Consider the following 22,101-nt stretch of genomic DNA (forward strand, 5'->3'; position numbering starts at 1 on the left):
AGAGAATAAACCAACAAAGGTCACTTGTGTCTGTAGTGCGCCATCTAGTGGGGTCAACAGAAACGCCGGGTTCTGCAGGAGAAGGCCAAATGAATGTGGTCTTTACTGTAATTTCGTCAATTCTAATATTGACCAAATTATTTCGCGGGCGGGATTGAAAAGCCCAAAGGGCCGTAGTTTGCCCATGCCTGTGCTAGACTCAATGGCTATGGACAAATATTATAAAATGGCATTCAGTCAAGTCTGAATGGTAACAAAAATACTTTAATCTTTAATTTATATTTAATCATATTTAAATAACAACAGAACAGCTGGAAAAAAAAACAGAATTGAGGAAAACAAATGTAGTACCAGTCAAAAGTTTGGGCACATCTTCTCATTCAATGTTTTAAATTTATTTTTAATTATTTCCTACATTGTTAGTTAATTCTGAAGACATCAAAACTATGGAAGAACACACATTGAATTATGTAGTAAACAAAAAAGTGTTCAACCAGAATATGTTTTATATTTTTGATTCTTTAAAGTAGCCCCCTTTTGCTCTGATGGCAGCTTTGCACACTCTTGGCATTCTCTCAGTCAGCTTCATGAGGTAGTCACCTGAAATGGTTTTGAATCAACACACATGTCTTGTCAAGAATCAGTTTGTGGAATTACTTGCTTTCTTAATGTGTTTGAGACCATCAGTTGTGTTGTGCAGAAGTCAGGTTGGTACACAGTTGAAAACCCGTATTTGACAACTGTTAGAATCCATATTATGGCAAGAACCAATCAGCTTAGTAAAGAGAAACGACAGTCCGTCATTACTTTAAGAACTGAAGGTCAGTCAGTCTGGAAAATTTAAAAAACTTTGAATGTATCCCCAAGTGCACTCGCAAAAACCATCAAGCACTACAACAAAACGGTCTCACGAGGACGGCCCCAGGAAAGGAAGACCAAGACTCACCTCTGCTGCTGAGGATAAGTTCATCTGAGTCACCAGCCTCAGAAATCACGAGTTAACAGCACCTCAGATTAGAGCCCAGATAAATGCCACACAGAGTTCTAGTGGCAGACACATCTCTACATCACCTGCTCAGAGGAGACTGACCAATCAGGCCTTTATGGTCAAATAGCCGCTAAGAAACCACTACTGAGGATGAACAACAAGAAGACGAGAATTGTTTGGGTCAAGAAACACAAGGAACGGACATTAGACCAGTGGAAATCTGTGCTTTTGTCTGAGGAGTCCATATTTGAGATCTTTGATTCTAAAGATCTTTGTCTGACACAGAAAAGGTGAATAGATGGTCTCTACATGCATGGTTCCCACTGTGAAGCATGGAGGAGGAGGTGTGATGGTGTGGGGGGTGTTTTGCTGGTGACACTGTTGGGGATTTATTCCAAATTGAAGTCACACTGAACCAGCATGTCTACCACAGCATCCTGCAGCAACATGACATCCCATCCTCTTTGCATTTAGTTGGACCATCATTTATTTTTCAACAGGATAATGACCCCAAACACACCTCCAGGCTGTGGAAGGGCTATTTGACCAAGAAGTAGAGTGATGGAGTGCTGCATCACATGACCTGGCCTTCACAGTCATCTGACCTAAACCTAGTCCAGATGGTTTGGGATGAGATGAACTGCAGAGTGAAGGCAAAAGGGCCTTCAAGTGCTCAGCATCTCTGGGAACTCCTTCAAGACTGTTGGAAAACCATTCCAGGAGGCAACCTCATGAAGCTGACTCAGAGAATGCCAAGAGTGTGCAAAACTGTCATCAAAGCAAACGGGGGCTATTTTTGAACAATCTGAAATATAAAACATATTCTGATTGAACACTTTTTTGTTTACTACATAATTTCATATGTGTTCGTTTGTAGTTTTTATGTCTTCAGCATTTATCTAAAACATAGAAAATAATTAAAATAAATAAAAACCACTGAATGAGAAGGTGTGTCCAAACTTTTGACTGGTAGTGTATATGATACATATTGTATCTGCAGCCAAACACTTGCACACGTACAAATAAAAGGCAAGAAAGCTTATCCATTAATTCAGTCACCATGCAGATGTTCGCAGCTTTATACAAGCCTGTTCCTAATTAGCACTTAGCACTTAAAAACATCACAAAATAGCTTGCGTAGGCGAGGCCAGAGGCTAACTCTACTGTAAATGGGCTTAAGAGGTAAAAAAAATGAAGGTGTGCAACAGCGGAGTGCTCTGTCAGCCGTGTGTACACGCCTCGGAGCATGTGAGAGAAACATAATTTGCAGCATAAGTGCAGGGTGATTTATAATGGAAAAGGGCAAATATGATGCGTACATTATTTTTAGACAGAACTGTTAATAGAATAGGGGTCTCAATCTGTTTGAAAAAAGGGCAACAAACAAACAAACAAATTGCAGCATTAAAATGCCACATGAACCGAGCTGCTGACCATAATGACACCCTATCATGGGATGTTTGCTACTTAGTGAGTACCTTTTCAAAAACTTTCCTCAGAGCACTGCACCAGTTCAATAAGAATGTGACCACCTCAACAATGAATCGACCTGTCCTGGTTACGAAAGAAGCAAACATGGCTTCAAAGCTGACTGAAGCCCTATTTTCAGCAGCTTCCGACTCCATTTACTTGTTCTAATACTTGCCATTTGCTTTTTGTTGCTTCTGAGTAATTTGAAGTCTGATAGACATGAAAAAGCCTGGAGGCTTGGAGAACATCTGCTGTTGAGGCTTGTAGGTTGGAAAGGGAATCCATTTAAACAAGATGATAATAGCGGGTTGGAAAAGGTTATTAAAAAGTGACACAGCTATTAACTGTCATCTTCACAGCACGATGGCAGAAGATGGCAGTTAATAGCTAATAGCTGCTCTGGTCGTTCAGAAATATGTGTCATCCTTGCAAAAGTGTGGATTCAAATCTTCGCACAAAAGAATATGCATCTTACTGCATCCAGTATACAACAGAAGGGAGTACACCTCTGTGCATAGTCGCTTAAATGTCAAGTGATTCAGAATTGTAACATCTCTCAATAAGTGCATTGTTTGTTGAACAGTAGAGTCATTTCTCTTGTGTAAAATGAAAAGCTAACAGTTTACATGTACTATGATAAAAAAATAAGCTTCAGTGTAGGAACTTGATGCAACAAAATGCACTTTTCAGTATTGAGATTCAAATGTTTTCTGCTGCTTCTTGCTGGAGAAGTTGTGCTCACATTTTTCTTTAAAATACCCCAAAGGTGTTCTATTGGATTTAAGTCAACAACATAGTTGACCAGGTCATAGATTTCACATTTTTCTTCTTTAGAAACTCTTTTGTGATTTTGGCAGTGTGCTTCAGGTTGTTATCCTGCTGGAATATTCCTCTACTGCCAAGTTCCTGCAGGAGTCATCTGGTCAGCCAGTATTTTAGGATATCAACAGGCATTCACGGTGCATCTATAAATATTATCTTACCAACACCTTTTGTACTCATACAGCCCCACATCATCACACTAACACCTCTGTGCTTCACTGTCAGGACTAAGCATTAACTATAATAGTAAACATGCTGGACCCCATCAGCTGAACAAATTAATCTTAGTCCCATCTAAGAACAAATGTGCTTCTAATATTCATCGGGTTTCTTATCATGTTCCTTAGTAAAACTTAATCTTGCAGCTTTGTGCCAAAAAAAAAGCATCTTTTATCTTGGATTCCATCAGTAGAAGTTGTAATTATGAACTATCTTCCACACTGTCTGAACTGTCACTGAAACTCCAGTTTCCATTGACAACCCCTAAAGCAGAGTACCTGTCTATTTTTCACAGCAAGATTGTGAAAATAATGCACTGTCTATTGTGTCAATTTAGTGGTACTTTGTCTTATTTTGTAACTCCTGATTACTGTTACTGCTGTGTTTTAGCTAATTTTTAGTTGGTAATAGATTCCTGCATCCTTTTCCATCTTTGTGAAGTCTCAGAATCAGATTTTTAAATTCCTCTTGGAATTTTTTTCCATAATGAGCAATGTTACAGACGTGCAGATAGACACAGCACATTGGTCTTGAGGTGGAAACTAAGTCACAAATCAAGGGCCAGAGTCAAAGACTTGACCGCGTTCAAATGTTTAAAAAGCTTCTTTAAAGATCTTCTAAAAATCACAGAGAGAAGTCAGCATTTGGATTCAGCATTTATTGTCAACAAAAATCCAGGAGTAGATCTAAGCAGTGATTAACACCTCAAGAAAAACCAGAGATACTGAGCTGTGCATCATCTTTTATGCTGTGAGATTTGGTCATTTTTCCACACGAAAAATGATAGGAGTGACAGTTTTGACAACATTAGACTTTTCTAAATCTATTGGTCAGATCATGATATTAAGTTATCATATTTCACCCCTAGATCACTCCTTACAGAAGACATTAGGTTGTCATTAGCTCATGTTTTACAGAGAACATGCCCAGACATGTTCAGACTTTGCCCTGCTATTTTAAGACATATTTCATGCATGTTATACCTTTATTGTTATGTTTCTGGCATCCCTCATCTATAGAAGTTATATTGCTTTAAGTTTACACCATTATGTTTTTGTACTCCACACATAATTTTCTAAAAAGCAGGTATCTTCACACCAAAATTACAGGTTGTGACCTTCCAGCTGTGTGTGTGTGTGTCCTCCACATACACACACCGTACCATCAAAACATCAGTCTTTATTAGAATACTTATCATTATGTATTTCATACAAATGTTTTAACTCTGGTCTTCAGTCTAATAGCATTTGTCATAATTATATCATCTTTTCCTGGTAGCACGTCGTACCCAAAAAATATTACACTACAGTCCAAAGCTTTTTGTTTCAGTGATCACAGGTTTTCTAACTTATGTCACAGGTGTGCTCACTGGTGTTGCATTGAGTTTCTTCTTCTTAATAAAGTGTTGTATGTTTTTGATTGTTCATAAGAGGAAATACTGCTATTGCTATTGCACAGGGGTGTAGTTGTATACGGTACAATGTGAAGCAATGTAAGTGATATAGATCTCCTTCATATTTAAACTATATTATATTTGTATGTCTCCCAATTATTAAAATTTCAAACAATTTTCTAATGAGCACAGTGACAATACAAGATCAGATGTTGTTTTTGTGCTTTTTTGTATTTATTTCAAATGCATTTCACAGGCAACAATAGACTTTGCAAAAAGAAGACATTGTAAACATTTAAAAAAAAACAAAAAACTAATTCAGTAATGCAGACTTTCATTAACAAAGGCACTGCTACTAACTGTTCTCTCCCAGTCAGTATTTTCTCACTAAAATAAGATGTTTTTTTTTGTAAATGATACAAAAGAGCCACATGTAATGCTGACTGACTTTAACTACAGTACATTGCTGTAGGCTTTTGAAAGTCAAAATGTAGGAATTTTGAAGAATGAATCCATTATTTTGTAATCAAACCGTAGCCTTACACACCAAGGCTGACTGAAATTGTGATTTCGTCTGTAGATCCTTAGTAGCAGCACCAGTTATTACTTGCAATCTGTGTAACGGAAAACAGATTTACATTTCAAGTTATTACTAGGTTTGTGTGAACTTACAGAGTCACAAGGATGTTTTCTGACTGTTTTGGTCCCTTTGCGCCTCTCTGCTTTCCTTTTCAATAAATATAAGGGAAGATCCTGTAGGGGACACGTCTGCAGTAGGTGTCCCATGCCAGTCCATACTTGGCCCTACACTGTCTCTCATCACGGTCCTCTCGGTGAATCAGCAACACGGTGAAGTAAATGACGTAGAAGTAAGGGAGCAGATGTGAGAAACCTGTGGAATAAAGAAGCAAACACACACAGTAACAATTATAAATGACAAAAAACACAGCACAATGTCATATTTATGATTCACTGATGAATTATGAAAGAAAAACTAACACCTTATTTTTTTATATCGGTGTTTATGAGGTGAATTACATCAAACAAGCTGTAATCCAGCCTTCTCTGTATGTTTTCTCTTCAGTCTGTATTATGCCAAAGACCTGCAGTGAGTGCCGTTTTGATTAAGAGTTCAGACTGCTGATTCATCCCGATGTCCATTTTTTGAGACTGCACTTAGTGTCACATAATGAATATCTTTTGTCTTTCAGTCAGTATTTCCTCAGTCTTTATCTACATGTGACCAATGAGCCTTTTTGTCACTGCGGCTTTCATCTGTCGGGAATTTGCTGTCAGGATTTTTTTTTTTTGACTGCATAATTTTGCAGTTTGTGACATTTGCAGCAGCAATTAAGGCAGAAACTACAGTATACATCTCAGTTACAAAGGCAGCTACACAAGTGAGTCACAGGAAGTTGAATAGCAATGAGCAGCATGTGTCAGCTATAACAAAAGTCTGACAGTCACTATTTCAGGGAGTGACTCCTCAAAGGAACATAAGGCAGTTTACAGAGGAACAAAGAGAGCATAGTGCTGCTGCAGTTATACAGCATAATTAATTACTAAAGACAGGAAGGAAATTTGACAAACATCACAATGGCTACAGCTGTCTATCACATGTCAGTACGTTTTTTGGTACCAACCAATATGGTTATAATCAATATTCTTATAATAATGATGGATTAAATTAATCTTGTGACTGTGAATGAGTTTATAATGCTGAACCCATCATGAATTATCACCTGACCCCAGTTACCTTCAGATCCTCTGAGCTTTTTTACAATCTTTCAGCTCATTGTTTTGGTTTTCCAGCCTGGAACTTCAGTGTTTTGGTGAAAAGTCAATGTTCACATGACATAATTTGCAGATGCAGTTAATAAAAAAATGTTTTCTAAAGAGTTACTGTCCAGACACAAAGGCAGATGTTTTAGGAGGTGGTACACATCACAAACTAAAAGCTTGTGACCACAAACATGACTGCACATGAATGCTACTGTTGCTCCCTTTCTACTGAGTGTATATAATAAGCAAAAAAAGACCCATCCATCCATGATCAATACACTGTTTAATCCTCATTAGGGTCATGGGGGGGCTGGAGTCTATCCCAGCTGACTTAGGCACTTGAAGGCAGGGGACACCTGGACAGATCACCAGTCTATCACAGGACTACATATACAGACAAACAATCACACTCACATTCACACCTAAGGACAATTTAGAGTTACCAATTAACCTCAGCATGTTTTTGGACTGTGGGAGGAAGCCGGAGAACCCAGAGAAAACTCACGCATACACAGGGAGAACATGCAAACTCCGCTGTGAACTGGGGATCTTCTAGCTGTAAGGTGACAGCGCTAATCATCGAGCCACTGTGCAGCCTACAAAAAACATTGCTATATCAAAATGAGATGTTAATGTCAGTTTGACAAATTGATTCTAAAGCTCCCAGGTAAATATACATAGTTCTGTTTGTTTGGTTAAATAAAGATTTTTAACAGGTAAGGAGTATTATTATAATTATTACTCTGAGAAAGAACAGCGGAGTTATGTGATGATCGGTGTCTGTTCGTCTGTCTGTGTGCAACATTTCTCAAAAACAGACTGACGGATTTGGATGAAATTTTCAGGGAAGATCAGAAATGACACAAGGACCAAGTGATTCTGGCAGTGATGCGGCTTATAGTCTGGATCCATGTATGGATAAAAAAATGCATTATATATTTTTGTTACTGATACAAAGCCCATTCATTACATCAGCACAAATACAGATAAATAAAAATATCCAACCAACCAGGCAGACTGTGTTAGAATTTAGGAGGCAAAATTGACTAAAGAACACTTGAGAGAGAATTGAATTGATAATAATCCAGACTTAAATATCTAAATTGGCCATTTACATGTAGCAGCACAATGATGAGCTTTTGTAGCTGTTTCTGCTCTTTTGTCCACCCACTGTACAGATGAAGCCACAATGATGAGGATGTACACAGTACAATGAACAGTGTACAATGAAGTTTTAGATAACGAAGTGAATCTTAAAGTAGCCCATTAAAAACACCAACCAGCACTATCTATCTATTCTAATAATAAATACAGCTGGATATGATTAATACTCAGCCTGACATTAATCTCTTATCTGTGACTTCATCTACATTTTCTAATAAAGACTTTCTGTGGCTGTACCACATTGCTGTGACCTGCTTGCAAAACAAGCCCGGCGTTGGGCTTTTAAGCTGTCTTACCACATGGCAGGGACCACGCCAGGGCCATGAGGAGGTCACCGAGGTAATTAGGATGACGAACGAAACCCCACCAGCCGGACACCAGCAGCCGCTTCCCTGTTGCCGTAGCAATCGTCTCCAGTCCTGGAAGGAATTGTGGAGAACGCAGAGTAAGATTTACAAATTGCTTCCCAGATAAACGTCCTCACTCTGACAGAAAATGCATGAGCTCAGATATGCTATTAGAAATAAAATGTGAAAGAGCACATTTGAGTGTATTTGTCATGATTGAAATGAAATTTGAAGAAAGGCTTACTTGCAACAGTTGGATGAGAAGGGTCTCGTCTGAACTGGTTCTTCTGTGAGTTGGATTTTCTGAAAATGTAATATCCAGCACCTGTCGGCAAACGGAAAAATATTCATCAGTCATACTCAGCACTGAAACACGACGTTTTGCAGCCTAATGAAGGAGATAACAACCATTCAGTGCTATTATAGCTGCAGCTCTGAGGGACGTTAAGGCCTGCGGGTGGACGACCAGGAAGGCTGCCTGCAGGCCGTACGTGAAGGGAACCCAGGCCAGGTCACCAAACACCAACATGAAACCAAAACCATCATGCACAATGTCCATGGTGCTCAGAACGGCCTCCTGTTGGAGCACAGGGAAGTAGAAATTAAATAATAGTGGCCTAAAGTATAAAGAGGGATTTGTGCCTGCATACTTAAGAAGTCTGTCTCCTCACCTCGTTCCACAGAGCGTCGGCCACGTACAGCAGCTGGAAACTGTTGACGAGGATCATGGCGAGGGAGGGCGAACCTCGAAGCTCCACCTCCTTCATCAGCATGCCAAAGTTTATGACCACCTGAGGGAATGGGAATAATGATGAACAGTAGCGGGGGTGTGTTTCATCTACGCTTCCAAAATAACGGCAGACAAACTCATCCTGTGATCAAGTGGTTCAGAACTACAAAAAACAAACATCAAGGTGAAAAATTCAAAGACCCCTTCAATGAATGCTGCTACTAACCACTTATTTTTTGCTATCACATAATCAGCCAGTTTAATCATCTGAGAGCTGAGAAAATCAATCGCGGAATCTTTGTTTTTGGAACATGAAATGGGTCCCTAAAGCCCATGTTGACATTCAGATGTCCTGTTTTATCTGAGCAGCAGCCCAGAACTCAGACTAGCAAATATTCACATGCTGAAGACTGAATTTTTTCATCATTCTAGATTAAAAAGAGGGCTGAGAGTGGCTTGGTGATTAGCATTTTCACTTTGCAGCTAGAAAATCCCCGGTTTGCGTCCCCGCCTTCTTGATCTTTCTGCATGGAGTTTGCATGTTCTCCTTGTGCATGTGTGGGTTCTCTCCAGGTTCTCTGGCTTCCTCCCACAGTCCAAAAACATGCTGAGTTTAATTGGTAACTCTAAATTGTCCGTAGGTGTGAATGTCAGTGTGATTGTTGGTCTCTATATGTAGCCCTGTCCATGATGTCCCCTACCTTCACCCTAAATCAGCTGGGATAGACTCCAACCCCCCACCACCCTAACAAGGATTAAGTGGTGGATGGATGGACAGATTAAAAAGATGACCTCAAAAATTACAATCAATTTATCATTAACATACAGTGAAGGCCATAATTATTTTGACAATTACACATTTTTGCTGCTGAACTTTAGCACATTGAGTTTAAAACAAAATAACATATAAATATATAAACTACATTAAAGTGCCAAGTCTCAGCTGCTTACCCGCAAGATTCCTCATCTGCCTACACGCTCCTCAGTAGATCGGGTCTTTCGCAGGTCACTTTCTGTGGTGCTTCTGTTTTTGTAGAATAAGCCTAGCTGTTTGTTTTTGGCAGCTGTGTTCTCTGACAGATTTTTGCCTTTGAACCTCATTGTTATCTTCACTGTTCCTCTGACTGACAGACAACCTCGCTCTAAATGGCAGCTGCCAATCAACCCAGAGGCTCACTAGAAACTGTCCAATTACTTTTGAACCTTCACAATTTGGGCACTATGTGTTTAACTATGACTAAACACGATCAGCTACAACATTAAAACCTGTCTGATATTGTGTCGGTCCCATTTGTGCTGCCAAAACAGCTCTGACCAGTCAGGTCATGTAGTCTGGGGGTCTCCTGTGGTGTTGGGCTGTGAGTTGTGGACTTCTGGCACATCCTGTAAATGCTTGATCAGATTGGGTTCTGGGGAATTTGAAGGTCGGGTCAAAACCTTTGGCTCTCTGTTGTGTTATTTTGAGCTGTTCCTGAGCAATTTTTGCAGCAGTTAAATGCTGCGGCAGTGGAAGGGTGAATTATCCTGAGACTGCTGTCTGGGAGAGCCACTGCTACGGGGGGTGTGCTTGGTCTGGAACAACGTTTGTGTGGGTGGTACATGTCATACTGTGAATGCCAGGAGCCAAGAACATTGCATTGTAATGAGACGATCAACGTTATTCACTTTACCTGTTGTAACAGATATAGTGAATCTCACACAGTTCCCTTAATATTAACACACACCTACATAAATTAAAACCTAGACTTGGCACTTTAATGTACTACCTACTGTTTAATGTCAAATTGAATGTGCAGAGCCTGAAGAGCTAAAATAAGTGTCCAAATAATTACTGAGTGGACTGTAGCTGCCATTCAGCTAATCGATTAAACGGCTAATCAAAGCAGCCCCAGCTGTCATCCATGCTTTTCTTCTTTCAAAATGATGCATGATCAATACCAAGCTGCTGAAGCTGCAATACCTCTCTGAGGCTCAGACCCTCCATTAATTCCACAGATAGCAGCCATTTATGTTTCTGTTTGGATCCTAAATAAACCATTTTCTACAGAGAAATGTGCAGACTTTTTTTATCTATACATTGCTGTGGAATCATCAACACTAACCTCCTGAAACACTCAGGAATAGTATCTGTTGTGTGGTTCCGTGTGTGAATGTGCAGAAAATAGTACTTTACTTTTCTTGTACTGTACGGTACTGCTTTATATTTTTAGTAAACCACTATAAAGTATGCAGAGTGATATGATGGAAACACACACTCACTAACATCTGAATTAATAATAAATATATATGCATGAGGACAATTAATATTTCATACAGAGAACAGGCCCCTAACTCAAACTGTGCTTTTGAATATGAAGCTGATTTATGTCCAAGAATCAATATCCGAAATTTCCATCCCAAATTCCAAACAAAATCCATTTAATCATTTGTTTGCTATTTTTCAACATCATCAGCAGCTGCAGTTATGCTGAATGTTTTCAAGTAAGTAGTTTTAACATTCACCAGGAAATGAAAATAACCCACACACTGTCTAGTTGGTGGAAGCTTTTTCTGTGCTCTCCTACGCACACGGCTTTAAAGCATTCAGATGTGCTGTCGTTCTGCTGTTTATACTGTAAATACAGAGAAAGAAAGAGACTTGTTACAGCAACGTTTTCCAGTGCAGCTTGATCCTTTTACTGTCTCAGTGTAGCGGTTGTGTGACCAGTGAAGATAATGGGAAATCTTGTTGTAATTTTAGGAATCTTAATGAATTCTCACAGGGGAATCTATATTCTGTCTTGTTTGGTCTGATGAGTCAGACACAGATAATGATGTGCACCCCTGTCCTCCAACAAATCTCTCACTGTGTCAGGTCATCTGGGAGAAAAGTTTCTAAATCTGACTGCGTCAAAGTCACCGACTGCAAGTGATTATTGACGATCAGAGAGCAACATCGCCACCTGTTGGCTGTCAAATCACTAATCAATGCAGTCAGTGCTTCTCATAGAGCAGAATGTGTCACAGTAGATTCACATATAACAACAACTGCAAAAATCGAAAATTAAATCTGTTGTCAAAAATTTTATGAAATTGATTTGCTGAATTCTGATATAATAAAAGCTTGTAATATAAATAGATTCAATAAAACTACTCTTGGCATTGGTCCACGGACAGATTAAACTCACCCAGCCAATCAAACCCGGTCTGAGCTCACAGAAATATTTCAGGTCAAAGCTTCCAATCCGAGGGTTTAGCTCTCGTCCAATGAAGAAGTCATACAGAGGATTTCCTAAATCAAAACAATGGATGGATGCATTAAATAACTGTCAACAGAGATTATTATTATGATATACAACTCTGAGCTTTCAACATCTGCAGGTACATGCTGTAAATAAAACACGAGAAGTCACAAACTTACATCAGTGATTAGTTATAACAGTTCATTAGCTGAAATCTCTGTATAGTCAAAAACTGTTTCTATAATATGCCTTTCTTACGTAAGACATTTTAAGTTGTCATACAAAGAAAAACAGAGCTATAATCAATAGTCTTAACTGATGGCATTTCATTTCGATCTGCCTGTACAGGCGTCCAGCTAATGTCAGTGCTGACTCGCTGACCTGACTTATACTAGTGCCATTGTTAGCAGCAATGGTTCCACCGATGCTGGTACCAATGTTGTTAAGTCTGTCATTAAAATGACTCTACTGATTGTTAATGCACACTTCAATGCAAGTGTTACTAGATGGTAAAAAACCGACATTTCCCAGAACATCTTTCAACATTGTCCAGAACTACAGACAAAAGCCACCATGACATGAGCCAGCGGTGTGTGGTGTACCGTTTTTAAAGCCTCAATTGCAGAATTTGGCTGTCGCCATCCTGTTTTTTGATACAGGATGTAAATTAGATGGACTGGATCTGACTGATAACTCAAGGATACTACAGAAGCTTATATGGCAGCAACTTGTCAAGGTAGCCATGGCCAAAAATGTTCTCCACTTTATCGTCTATTGTACTCTAAATGGGGCCATTATGTCAGAAATGAATACCATGCTATACTGAAGGAGACATTTAACTTGTGATTGAGATCATAAACTAATTGAAAAATGTTTACTGAGGTTAGAAATGAAAGCAGAAGTAGGGTGATTTTCTGCATAGCCAGATGTATGTCTATAGCACAATGTCAGTGCTGAAGAATAGTCTGACTGCACCTCATTATCATTTTGCTACACGGTGAAAAACACTACGGTTTATTGGTATTTTTTTTAACTAATCACAGTTGTCTTGGGCATTGCTAAGCCTAGGATGCAGCGACAGTACTATTACAAAAATAATGAAGGAGAAACATCTGCATACAGAGAGGTGGACACTGTCAGGAAAATGGCTAATTCACCTCAATAAACCAAGCAGAGAGTTACTGCATGATCCAAATATACGACAAAACATAAAACTTTCAGCATGAAGGTGTAGCTTGGAGTTTGTTGTTGTTTCCTGTTCTGAAGTAGACAGGAAAGCTGCATGAAATGTTTCACTGAAATGGCAAAGCCTACATCCAGTGAGCGAGACTATTTTGTAGATACAGTAGATAACTGTGCAATCTGACTTCTTTTTGCAACCAGATAAGTCGCCCCCTGCTGGCTGTAAGAATGCTAATGCCAGCATGTTATGCTCACAGTCACAGAACTGTTGATGTTAAGGAAGCATGTTTACTACATTCACCACCATTGGTTTAGCTTTTTACTATATTAACTGAAAATTTCTCTTGCTAAATAGCACTAAACACAAACTACAGTTGATGCAGATGGAACCATAGCACTGGTGTTGGTATAAATCCTGCATGAGCATCGTTTTTTGCTTTCTAAGGCCTACTTTCTCTGTAAATTTGATTTCACAGCATGACTCTGAAGACAACATGTTGTTGCTGTAGACTTGCTCATTTTTCCTTTACACGAACATCGACAAAAGTAATCTTCTCGGTACCTGAATCACAACAGTGGATGCTTTCTGCCTTCAGATGCAGCGGAGCTCAGTGTAGCAGGGTCAGCTTACTTGAAAGAGAACGTTCACTCCCTGGCTGATGCCTGCAAGCTCCTGCAGAGCTCAGCTGTTAAATAATTACCCACGGGAATACCAAAATCTTCCACCAAACAATAGAAAGGCCTACAAATGCACTGTACATTGCCAGTGGCTGTTTTTAAACTGTATTTAAAGGTGGATTCCTTTAATGATGAACTTTAACTTCTCACCTGTGTTGCCCCCCAAAGCGAGAGCATGGGAAGGAGCCCAGAAGGAGCGGATGTAGAGGTAGACCGAGAACACGAATGACACTGCAATTGCACACACTGCCAGAGGCACCAGCAGCTCAAACAGATACCCCATAGGAGCCCCAAGTCCCAGCAGCAACATCAGCAACACACCGCTGATGCACAAGGCATGAAAACCTGAGGGAGGAAAACAAACAAAAGTGAATGCTGTAGCTGGGGGGAGAGAGATAAGCAGACTGGCAGAGGCTGGGATGAAAAATAGGTAAAAGTTGGAAGAGCTGAGCATTGTGTAACTTTGCTAAACTTTAGGTCAAGGTCAGGCCAACACAGTTAAACATAGCTTTTAGAGCTTCCTTAAAATAAAAATGGAAAAGAAAGAAAGATTTTCTCTACACTGGGCTTTGCAAATGTGAACAAGCCATTTGCACTGAAAACATGTGTAACACTGAAGAATAGCTGTGAAATACTACAGATATTATATTTCTATATAGTGCTGCAGCACAATAAAACATTTCACACTTATGGTATGACGAAGAATTGTCTCAACTCATGTGGATTAAAGAGCCTTCAACAATGCAATATATTCTAAATCTCATTTATTTACTGAACAATAGCAACAAAACCCAACAATACCGTTTATGGGATACTTGAGACGTGTTCCATCCCTCAGCAGTAATCCTTCAGACACCTGCAGACAAATACAGTCAGAATGAACAGAATCAAACACTAATCATGTTCTGTGCATATAATAATAACTGAGGAGTTGCACTACTGTATCAGAAGGTTAGTCTAAGTATATAAGAATCATCGGTATCACAATGGGAATCATCTATCCATCCATCATCATATCTATTTATGTTTCTAGTACTTGATATTTGGGACATCAGAAATCTGCCATTAATATACAGTTTATCAAATACCATCATGCTCAGGCTGCCTTATCAAAAGGATTTATTTATGTTATTGATTATGGAAAGAAAATCCACGGTGGAAAAAATCATCGAATGTTTTTTTTTTTTGTTTTTTTTTTTTTTTTTTTTAAATTTCTACCATCAGTTATTAGCTCTTAAAACTTCAGGTAATAGTGAAAACAAAACTTTTAAAGTAAGACTAATTTGTAATATAATTAATGAAATTATTCTTCTCAGAACTGACAAGTTAAAATCATAAGAAACTCAATCCATACTCTCTCACTGAACCATAATATCCTCACTCAGTCTATATGACCAGGGGCTTATTGTGACTCATGAGCAAACGTTCAATAGACAGCAACATTAAAATGTAGTTTGCTCAATGGTTTTCTAATTGTGTTGCTGTTAAATGAAATTTCACCAATTCATAGTAAAACACAATGATGTATTTAACCCAGAGTATGTAATTTCTCCCACAAGACGTCTCATAATTAAAATAATAACAGAAGATGCAGTTTGATGACATTGTGAAGTAATGTGGGATCATGCTCATGGAGGCTCATGAGGCCACCTCATTGGTTCACCAGCTTCTTCTTCTCCTTTCTGTACTCTCTTATCCTGTTTTTACATTGTATAAAATAATTTGCATGGACATTGCGAAGGGTGACATTAGAAAATGTTAATGCAAATGGAAAAAAAACATAAATAAATGGGCTTTAAGCTTGTTTGTAGTGGTTGTTGACTTTTTTAGAAAAAGATGTGCATGAATGGGACAGAGAAGCATCCTTATTACAGCAAGCTATGATGCAACATTCTTTCAGTTCACGTGACTAATGAGCTATTTCTGCTTCCATCGCTGTCGTTGTCTCTGGACAGCATTAAACATGTCTAACATCAGCTGACATGAAAGAATAATTACAACCACCTTGACTGAAAACAAGCGGTAGATGATCAAAGTTTCATTTGTTTCTTCCCACTCTGGAGAACAGGTAGTTCTGTTTTCAGCTTCTTCTGCTCTGTTTATTACAGCCCTCTGTAATGTAACCTATAGCGCCACCTTCTGATGATGCTACACACCCCAGTTTATTCACTCCAAAGCAGTTAATGGAAATGTGCCCAATTTGCATGTTCCTCCTGTTTTTCCTCTTTTTGTGACATTTTAAAAGTTCCCATTTGGGAAGATTATGGCAAAAAATTGGGATGATCTCAGTACACAAGTCAAAACATATACACATAACAAACATGGGCCTAGTTGTTTTTGGACATTATAATGCAGAAATGCTATACATCATAGCTTTAAAGCTGCAGACTAAAACAGGAAATAATCAGTTTAATTCAATTATCCTATAACTTTGCCCACAGAGGCCACTGTTCAGTTAAAGTTAGACAGAATCACTTTAATAACAATTTTTTTAATAGTTATTAATAACAATTTAATTAATTAATTAATTCAACCAACAGCTCTGATATTACTGACTGAGACAATAAAGACTATAAAAATTATTTTTTTTGTCAGTATTAATCCTCATTGAGGCCATAGTAAAACAATGTGTAGCGTTAATTCTAGATGGATTTAAGACCCACAGAGCCACAACTGATTTTAAAGTCAGTTCAGTGTCTGATGAATATGTCCTACCTTTCCTAATGGCATGAAATAGAGGAGGGTGTGCAGAGTGATCCATGCCAGCAGAAGCATGGGGGCCACTGGGTCCCACAGCTGGTCCTGGGAGGGGAGAGGAGGAGGCCACTGAAGCACACTGGCCTCAGGAGACCGACTCACACAGATCAGGAACAGCACCGTCAGCGGAAGGAAGATGGGAATGCATATGGCACCTGACAGACGGATCCAGATAAAAGTGACAGACTGAGTGTGTGGACACAGCAGAGCAACAGCCAGAAGCACTAAAGGTACAAAAATACATGAAAGAGCCTCTGAGGAAAACCAGGGAGTGAAGCTCCGCCTGGAAAGTCAGATTTATCAACGATATCAGATGAATATTGCAAATAAACTGTGAATAATCCAAGCATCTCAAATAAGTGTACAGTAGCAGAACAATTAAATCAGCTGTCTACAAACTTGAGGTTCAGTTCAGCGTTGTCAAACACGAGGTCTACGGAGAGGTTCACTGTCAAAGCAAAACATGATTTTCATTTAAAAACTGGAAACCAAATCAGTGGTGATGCTCAATTCAAGGACCGCAGCAGGAAACGAAGCTCCACTCGTGTGTTTGCTGACACACACTGAGGAGCTGTGACGAATCTGTTCTCTCATCTCATCTCTGCAGTGACACTTGTGACTTTGACGGCTGTGAAGATTCCTAATTAGAGCTGTAATAAACAATCCTCTGTTGATGGAGCTGAAGCTGTGAAGCTGCTGATCTTCACCACAGAGAAACATCTTATTATTGTTACAGTGGAGAATGCTTTATGATCTACTAAACAAACTGGGAAAATCGTAAACTGATTTGTGCAATTTTAGAAAACAATTAATCTCTCATAAATAAGACAATACTATAAATGTTCTTTAGTGTGTTAGCTGATAATATCATCACCTTTTATCTCTTCTATTTGAAAGTCAGCTTTTATTCACTAAGATGCTACTCTTGAGGTTTGCTTTAAGTGCAGTTTATATAGAAAAGCAGCATTTAGCCCTAGGACAATACAAGGTAATGTAATAACTCTGCATTTGTAAATAGAACGACTAAATGAATAGAAGATGCATTGTTTACAGTGCATTTTGCTTTATAAAGTGACAGTGATGGTAATGTCGTCTTTAATAAAATCTAAGCTGTGAGGATACTATGACTCACCCAGGGTTCCTCCAAACTCCCTCTCTGTGTCATGTGGCACTTTGTGTTTCAGTGCTTGACTGTTTGGTCTCATTTTTTCGTCCTGTGAAGAAGATGAGGGTTGATAATATATATCAGCCTTTGAGCAGCACTTGGCAACAGTTGACATGAAGACAGATGGAAATACTACGCTGTAAAAATGAAAGCCGGATATAAAAGTCGTCTGATGATGAGAAGGAACATTGATTTGTGCTAAAGCTACTTGGCATACATTTTCTAGAGTGAATCTTATCCAAGAGTGTCAATAATCCTCAATGCATTTAGCAGTAACATAAATGTATATTAAAAGGTGCATCTTTCGAGCTCAGAACATTACAGGAATCATTACAAATCTTTGTTTAAATATTGTTAATAGTAGTGGTGCAAAGTAACTACAACACATGGACAATGATTAAGCAGTAGTATTCTAACTTTATTATTTCTGTGCACATTTTCCAAAATTAATCAAAGTCTCATGTGTTCTCACAGTGTGACCTTCAGGTTTCCAGTTTAAAATACTGACAAAGTGTCATATGATGCTGTGTGCATAATTATTGGGCAGCTCCATTAGATCAGGTAAAATAGGCCATAAACAGAGATATAACTCACACTGAACTGTCTACAGTTCTAAAACACCTCTCAGACAGATGACAGGCAACCAGGCAAATGTTTTGTTGAGAATAGTCAACAGGGTCACACAAACCCACTGAGAGGAAAAGGTGCAAATTACCTGGAAAGCACTCGGAAATGAATATGACGCTACAAGGAAGTCATTAGCCTCAAGAGCCACCATCTGAAACCTGCTTGGAGTGTCCAGAAGTACAAAGTGTCAGGTACTCAGAGGCATGGCCGAGGTAAAGAGGGCTGAAACACAACACCACTGGATAATATTCTCAAGTTGAAGCATCAGTACTGAGCCAAGAAAAACCTGCAGGCAGATTTTTCTTCCAGTGGTTTCCTGAACAGATAAAGTGAGAGAGACTCTGGATGGAATTATAACTGGATCACTAATGGACACAGGGCACCAGCAAGCTGAAGAGGAGGTGTGACATTGGCTGTTATGTTGAACTTGTGGGCCCCTCTTAACTACAGCAAGAGAAAACTATACACCTCTTTGAACAGCATTATGGAGGCAGTGGTTGTTGAAAGTTCACCATGATACGATCAAGACACTGACAAAGTCCATGGACGGACAGCTCATGGAAGGGTGGCTGTACTGGTCACTGATTCTTTTTGAAAGACCAAAAGTGCAATTTAATTGTCATTTTGTGTTACATTTGTTCATAAAAATAGAATAAACAAGGGAGCTGGTGGAAATATATATATATATATATATATATATATATAATTAAGTTGCCTAACAATTGTACACATCTATATATTCCACCTACAGAGACAAAACTCTGTTGTCATTTGTTAAACAGTCATTTGTTTTAGGTTGAGAGCAAGATATTTGTACTCTATTTGAGTATTTCTGATCTATGTTTCTATATGGACTGCACTGTTGCCTTGCAGCTAGAAGATCCCTGGTTTGCGCCTGGGATTTTTCTGTGTGGAGTTTGTATGTTCTCTCTGTGCGTGTGTGGGTTTTGTCTGGGTACTCTGGCTTCCTCCCACAGTCCAAAAACATGCTGAGGTTAACTGGTGATTCTAAATTGTCTGCAGGTGTGAGTGTGATTGTTTGTCTCTATTTGTAGTCCTGTGATAGACTGGTGACCTGTCCAGGGTGTCCCCTACTGTCACTCTAAGTCAGCTGGGATAGACTCCAGCCCCCCGTGACCCTATTGAGGATTAAGTGGTGTATAGATGATGGATGTTTCTATGTTTTTTCCTGCACTACATTTATTGAACAGCTATAGTTACGAGCAAATTAGACGTACATCTACAGCCATGACAAAGCATAGGAAAATGCAATCCAATGGCTCTGTTTTGCGTCAAGAGGCACTTTGCTTTCATGGTTTGAGCTCATTTGTCCCCTTAAAGGAAGCATCACTGTTAATTAACACAATGTTGCTCTTAGTGATGAAACATTTCAGGTCTCCTCCAGGATGATAAAATGAGGACACGAGGCCCGTATGCTTCACAGTCACCAGATCTCAACACCAGTTGAACCCCTATGGCACTCTCCACCACTATCATTAAAACACCAAATGAGGGATTAGCTTTTGGAAGGATTGTGTTTACCCCTTTACTAGAGCTCAGAGAGGTCACACTGAAGCTGTTCTGGCAGCATGTTGTGGTCCAACACCTTAATAAGACACTTTATGTTAGTTTTTTCAATACTTGGTCACTTGTTTGTACGATCAACTTATCCAGTATAATATAATAAAATATAACAGAGGCCCTGCATAGACAGACAGTGGTGTGTTCAGTGACAGTAGCTGGTTAGACCTCCTCAAGTTTGACTTGTACAAAGAGATGCTGCGATTTAAACCAAACTCTACTAACAAGAAACATTATCCTGCAACAAGAGAGTCAAACAACTACCAATGAGCCAGATAGACCTCTGTAACTATACTCTAGTACAGTTTAAAACAGAGGGTATTTCTACTGTGACTTGAGTGAGGGATCTGAGAACTTCTTCCACAGATGCTGATGGTAGACGTCCTTGATGGAAAGCCCATTGACTAAATGATAAAACTGTGTCATATACTTTAAGGACATTCTAACTGTACTTTATCATGAACAGACATTCGACAAAATAACTAACAGAACTGAAAGTATCTTGAAACAAGAGCAAGAGAATAAGTAATGAGATGTTTGAAGTCAACAAAAAGTAATGACTTCTCAGTAAAACAATCTTTTCACAATCAATGAAATAACTTAAACTGGCTGTTACTCTGTGTACCTGCGATCACTGTCATAAATAACAGACAAAGTTCAACCTGCTGTGTGTCCATGCAGGGACATTTCTATTATGAAACATGAGACAAAGGCCGTTCAGTCTGTTTACCTGCCTTCCTGAAATCACATGAACACGAGGGAAGCTCAAGGTTTTTTTTTTTTTTTTTTTCAGAAAATACAGCAAATAAAACGAGTAAAGAGCAGCGTGTCTTGAAATTCTGTAGGTTCTTACCGGTGGATTTAGTGGAAGTGCAACTGGACTGTGTGCATCAACTCCCGTGTGTCCACCAACCAGCAGCAGGTTGAACAGAAACGCCCTCAAACCACGTTTTGGCAGCACGGATCGTGTCTCAGCCAATCAGATCCCTCATCGGTCATCAGAAGAGGGTGGGAACAAACGGCTTCAGCCAATCAGATGCACTCTTCAGGTGGCGACAGTCAGCTGTACCTCTGGCAGGCTGAGCTTGTGAAATACATCTGAATTACATTTATACTTGGAAATACTGTACTTGTAATGGTTCTCTGACACCGAGGCTGCAGTGGAAATATAAAATATTATACTGTGCAAAAGTCTCAGAAGTAGCAACCAGTAGATCTGTTTTAACAGGATTATAATAATTATACTATATTGTATTGTCTGCATTTCTCAATCTGTATAGATACAACTAGAATATACAGGGAGCCAGTTTTAAGTCAGCACTCAGTTTGAAAAACAGGAAATGTTCTCTATAAACTAGACTCTATAGACTAGACTATACTAGACTATAGATTCTTATTGATTGATCTAAGCTACCTTCTATTATGACTACAAGTGAGGTTTGAGCATTACATATACACTACTGTTCAAAAGTTTGGGGTCACTTGAAAGAAAAGCAGTTTTTTTCAGTGAAGATAACATTAATCAGAAATACAATCTAGACATTGTTAATGTGGTAAATGACTATAAAACAGCTGATTTTTAAAGAAATGTTTACATAGGGTTACAGAGGAACATTTCCAGCAACCATCACTCCTGTGTTCTAATGCTACATTGTGTTAGCTAATAGTGTTGAAAGGCTAATTGATTAGAAAACCCTTGTGCAATTATGTTAGCACATGAATAAAAGTGTGAGCTTTTATTCAGAAATTGTCTGGGTGACCCCAAACTTTTGAACGATAGTGTATATATTGTAAGTCCGCTAATATATCAGACAAAGTCTCAAACACATCATTCCATTAAAAATCCTGAACACAATTTGACAGGCATAAAACATAATTTTATATCAGCAAGGGCACTCTCAAAAGCAAATTAACAAACTTGAGACTCAAGATGTGGCATTCAAGGAAGAAGTTTGTAGAGGTAAAAGACAAAAAA

The 22,101-nt window shown here is 38.9% G+C and overlaps 1 protein-coding gene across 2 annotated transcripts; it reads right to left on the bottom strand.

The window, feature by feature from the left end:
• Positions 1-5,102: 5,102 nt before the first annotated feature.
• Positions 5,103-21,055, bottom strand: tm7sf2 (transmembrane 7 superfamily member 2). Of its 2 annotated transcripts, none has more exons than XM_023276356.3 (11): positions 20,980-21,055; positions 17,886-17,967; positions 16,712-16,908; positions 14,798-14,852; positions 14,147-14,341; positions 12,083-12,186; positions 8,857-8,976; positions 8,594-8,762; positions 8,430-8,510; positions 8,135-8,257; positions 5,103-5,784 (listed from the first exon to the last, which is right to left on the bottom strand). In XM_023276356.3, the coding sequence occupies exons 2-11, from the start codon at positions 17,956-17,958 to the stop codon at positions 5,624-5,626; spliced, it is 1,278 nt and encodes a 425-aa protein (XP_023132124.1). In that variant the 5' UTR covers positions 17,959-17,967; positions 20,980-21,055; the 3' UTR covers positions 5,103-5,623. The 2 variants fall into 2 exon arrangements, with proteins under 2 accessions (XP_023132124.1, XP_023132125.1); XM_023276357.3 differs by lacking the exon at positions 20,980-21,055 and adding an exon at positions 20,857-20,971.
• Positions 21,056-22,101: the final 1,046 nt, after the last annotated feature.

The sequence above is a fragment of the Amphiprion ocellaris genome, chromosome 14, assembly GCF_022539595.1.
Source record: "Amphiprion ocellaris isolate individual 3 ecotype Okinawa chromosome 14, ASM2253959v1, whole genome shotgun sequence".
Classification (NCBI taxonomy): domain Eukaryota; kingdom Metazoa; phylum Chordata; class Actinopteri; family Pomacentridae; genus Amphiprion; species Amphiprion ocellaris.